The sequence below is a fragment of the Myxine glutinosa genome, chromosome 5 (assembly GCF_964187855.1).
Source record: "Myxine glutinosa chromosome 5, kmMyxGlut1.1, whole genome shotgun sequence".
Taxonomy (NCBI): domain Eukaryota; kingdom Metazoa; phylum Chordata; class Myxini; order Myxiniformes; family Myxinidae; genus Myxine; species Myxine glutinosa.
In genome coordinates this window covers 209711146-209714519 of record NC_136265.1, presented here as the reverse complement: position 1 = coordinate 209714519, position 3374 = coordinate 209711146, and the positions used below count along the sequence as shown (strand labels likewise).

The 3374-nt window shown below is 48.3% G+C and overlaps 1 protein-coding gene across 1 annotated transcript in view; it reads right to left on the bottom strand.

Annotated features, from left to right (window-relative positions):
- The window catches only part of LOC144892186 (uncharacterized), a 27644-nt gene extending 24758 nt beyond the window's left edge, over positions 1-2886 (bottom strand). The window contains exons 1-3 of the mRNA XM_078777463.1: positions 2733-2886; positions 1576-2198; positions 1177-1368 (exon numbers count right to left, since the gene is read on the bottom strand). Coding sequence (XP_078633589.1) covers positions 1177-1368; positions 1576-2198; positions 2733-2886 — 969 coding nt within the window. The remainder of the gene's footprint in view (positions 1-1176; positions 1369-1575; positions 2199-2732) is intronic.
- Between the last annotated feature and the right edge of the window lie 488 nt (positions 2887-3374).

Genomic DNA, 3374 nt, shown 5'->3' with positions numbered 1-3374 from the left:
CTCCCATCTCCACACAGGATCTCTGGAGCTCAGCCAGAGTGACCGTCGGGTTCTTGGTCACCTCTCTTACCAAGGCCCTTCTCCCCCGATTGCTCAGTTTGCCCGGGCGGCCAGCTCTAGGAAGAGTCCTGGTTGTTCCAAACTTCCTCCATTTAAGAATTATGGAGGCCACTGTGCTCTTGGTAACCTTCAATGCAGCAGAATTTTTTTTTTGTAGGCTTCCCCTGATCTGTGCCTCGACACAATCCTGTCTCTGAGCTCTGCAGGCAGTTCCTTTGACCTCATGGCTTGGTTTTTGCTCTGATATGCATTTTTATTCTTTTTTGAGGTTTACTGGCGCTTTCAGAGCCGCGAGGCTCTATATACGCCACGCACCCTAACATCCAAACAAACCAACCAGGAGATTAACACGAGAAAAACTAGAGACTCACACTGCTAACCCCGTCTCGTTGATAAACTTTAAAACTGTTCTACAAAACCCAGGATGTTTCAGATCCAGCCAGCAAAAGGCTTCCTGCAGACCTGACCACGTGATCCCCATTCCGCGGACAGAAAGCTGAAGACGAGATCTAGCATTATTATAATGCGGACAAAAGGATAAAACATGGTCCAGATCTTCGGGAACCTTTCACCGATCGCACCACCCCGAGGGATGGCACCCGATCCTGTGAAGATAAAAATTGAGAAAACAATGTCCAATTATTAGTCGAGATAGGATAGACTGCTCCCTGCGAGGGGGCCGGGGAGACGACCCAAAGGACACGATCGATGGATGCACCTTGTGACACCACCTCCCCTTAGGGGAGGAGTCCCTCTGAATTTGCCATATAACATTAATTTTCTGTTTAATTAAATTAGAGAGGTCAGCCTGGCCTAGCGGAACCGGGGTTTCGAAATCCAGATTGAGGGCGCGTTTGGCCGCCTGATCACACACTTCGTTGCCTGCAATGCCCACATGGGCCGGGACCCAGCATAGATCGACGACCGTGCCCCTCCAATGGGCCAAATTTACGAGATGAATTACCTCAAGAACCAATTCGTTCCTACTGCCAGGCTGGAACGACCTAAGCACTATCAGAGCCGAGAGAGAGTCGGTAAATATGACCGCGCTGAGGGGATAAAAGTCTATAATCCATTCAAGAGCCAAAACAATTGCATAAAGTTCTGCCAAAATACCGACAGGTGGTCTGAAAGCCTGAAAGCCTTGGTCACCTTCACATCAGGGATGCAGAAGGCAGCCGCAGTACGGCCAAGACCCGGATATTTGGAGCCATCTGTATAAGCATGGAGAGATTGACTCCAGAACTTGTGAATGAATTCCACAGCCATGTTACTTGTCGTGACGGGATTGTCCCTGTCTATCATACTCTGTAAATCCAAGTGAATTATTGGGACCACGAGGGTCCAAGGCGGCCATAGGGACACTTTATTGGCTGTGTTAACCGGGGGGAGGTCCAACCCCAACCCTTTAACTGCCCTAACACACTTGAGACCAAAAGGGGGGAGCCGACGGAGATTACCGAGAGCATGATACTCCCAGCAATCCAGGAACAGAGAACTGCCAGGATGATTTACCCCGAAGGAAATGCATTTAGACCAGTATTTCAGAATAGACACTTCCCATCGAAGTGACAAAGGCAGCTCACCCGCTTCAACCAGGAGAGCGCTCACTGGAGAGCTTTTAAAGGCACCAAGACATATACGGAGAGCTTTGGACTGAACTCCTTCCAACCTCCTCCGGATGGACAGCAACATGTCCCAAAAGGCTTGACACCCGTAATCAAAGTGCGAACGTATTAGAGCTCTGTACAAAATAAGGAGGCTATCCCGGTGGGCACCCCAATAAGTACCCGAGATACAACGGAGAAGTTTGAGACCCTTCGAGCACTTAGCTACAAGTTTGGCACAATGGGCATTCCAGGTTAAGCCCTTATCAAAGATCACCCCCAAAAAGGGGACCACCAGAGAGACTTTTAGGGCCGTGCCATTGACTGTTAATCTGACGTCCTCAACCTTTCTCTTGAGAGTAAAGATTCCAAGCTTAGACTTAGGCCCAGAGATGGCAAAACCCCATTTTGCAGCCCACTGCTCAATACTGACAACATCAGCCTGAAGGCGCTTGGAGATGAACGCACAGTTCCTGCCCCGAACCCAGATAGGTATATCATCGGCAAACAAAGACAAATTGCCCCGCATCCCTGGAAGAGAGGCAACATCATTTATCATTATGTTGAAAAGGGTGGGACTAATACAACTACCCTGAGGAATACCCTTTTTAGTGAGAAACACGGAGGACAGAGCAGCACCAACACGCACTTGAAAAGATCTGCCAGACAGGAAATCACGGACCCACCAGAAAAGTCTGCCCCTGATGCCTAACTGGTGAATCTTAAACAGAAGACCATCCCTCCAGACAGAATCATAGGCCTTCTGAATATCAAGGAAAACCCCCAGCACCGACTCGCGGCCGATGAAAGCCTTCCTAATGTCATTCGCCAGAGAGACTATTTGATCTGAAGAGGACCGACCCCTCCTGAATCCACTCTGACATCTATTAAGCAGATTATTCTTTTCTAAGTAAAATATCAGGCGTTCATTAACCATCTTCTCCATAAGTTTGCTAACAACAGAAATAAGAGCTATAGGGTGATAAGAGGATGGGTCTGTAGGATCCTTACCAGGCTTTAGAACAGGAATGATTATGGAATGCTTCCACACACCAGGGAGCCTACCTGAAGCCCAGACCTTATTGATCAACACCTGAAACACTTCCAAGACACTATCATCCATGTGCTTGAACATGGAGTGAGTGAGCGAATCAGAGCCAGGAGCACTATTCCTGGACTTGGAAATGACCTGCTTTAATTCACCCAGAGAGAAATCCATGTTAAGCGGGGAGTTTATCCGGGCTCACATCACAGAGAATGTCTTTGTGCTGGGAGACAAACTGACACTTGGCCTCACCTGACTTCGAATCGACAGGATCATCACCTGACTGATCTGAAAAGAAGGACGCTAAAGCAGAGGCCTTCTCCTGGCTTGAATAAACAGGGGCGTTATTGCTGACCAACCAAGCTATCGACCACCCTCCACCATTCCTACCATACATACTTCTAACCCGACGCCAAACAGAACTAATGGAGGTGTCCGGATTAATAGACGCACAAAATGCTCGCAAAGACTCTGACTTGGTGCGTTTAATTACCTGCTGAGCTTGAGCTCTTCTTCTCTTGAACTCGATGGCATCTTGAAGCAGCAAGGATTTCCTAACTTTTTTAAAGGAAGACTTTCTGGCCTTAATGGCCCTCGCACATTCCTCATTCCACCAGGGAACTTTAATTCTCTGACCGATCTGACCTTTACAAGTGGGGATA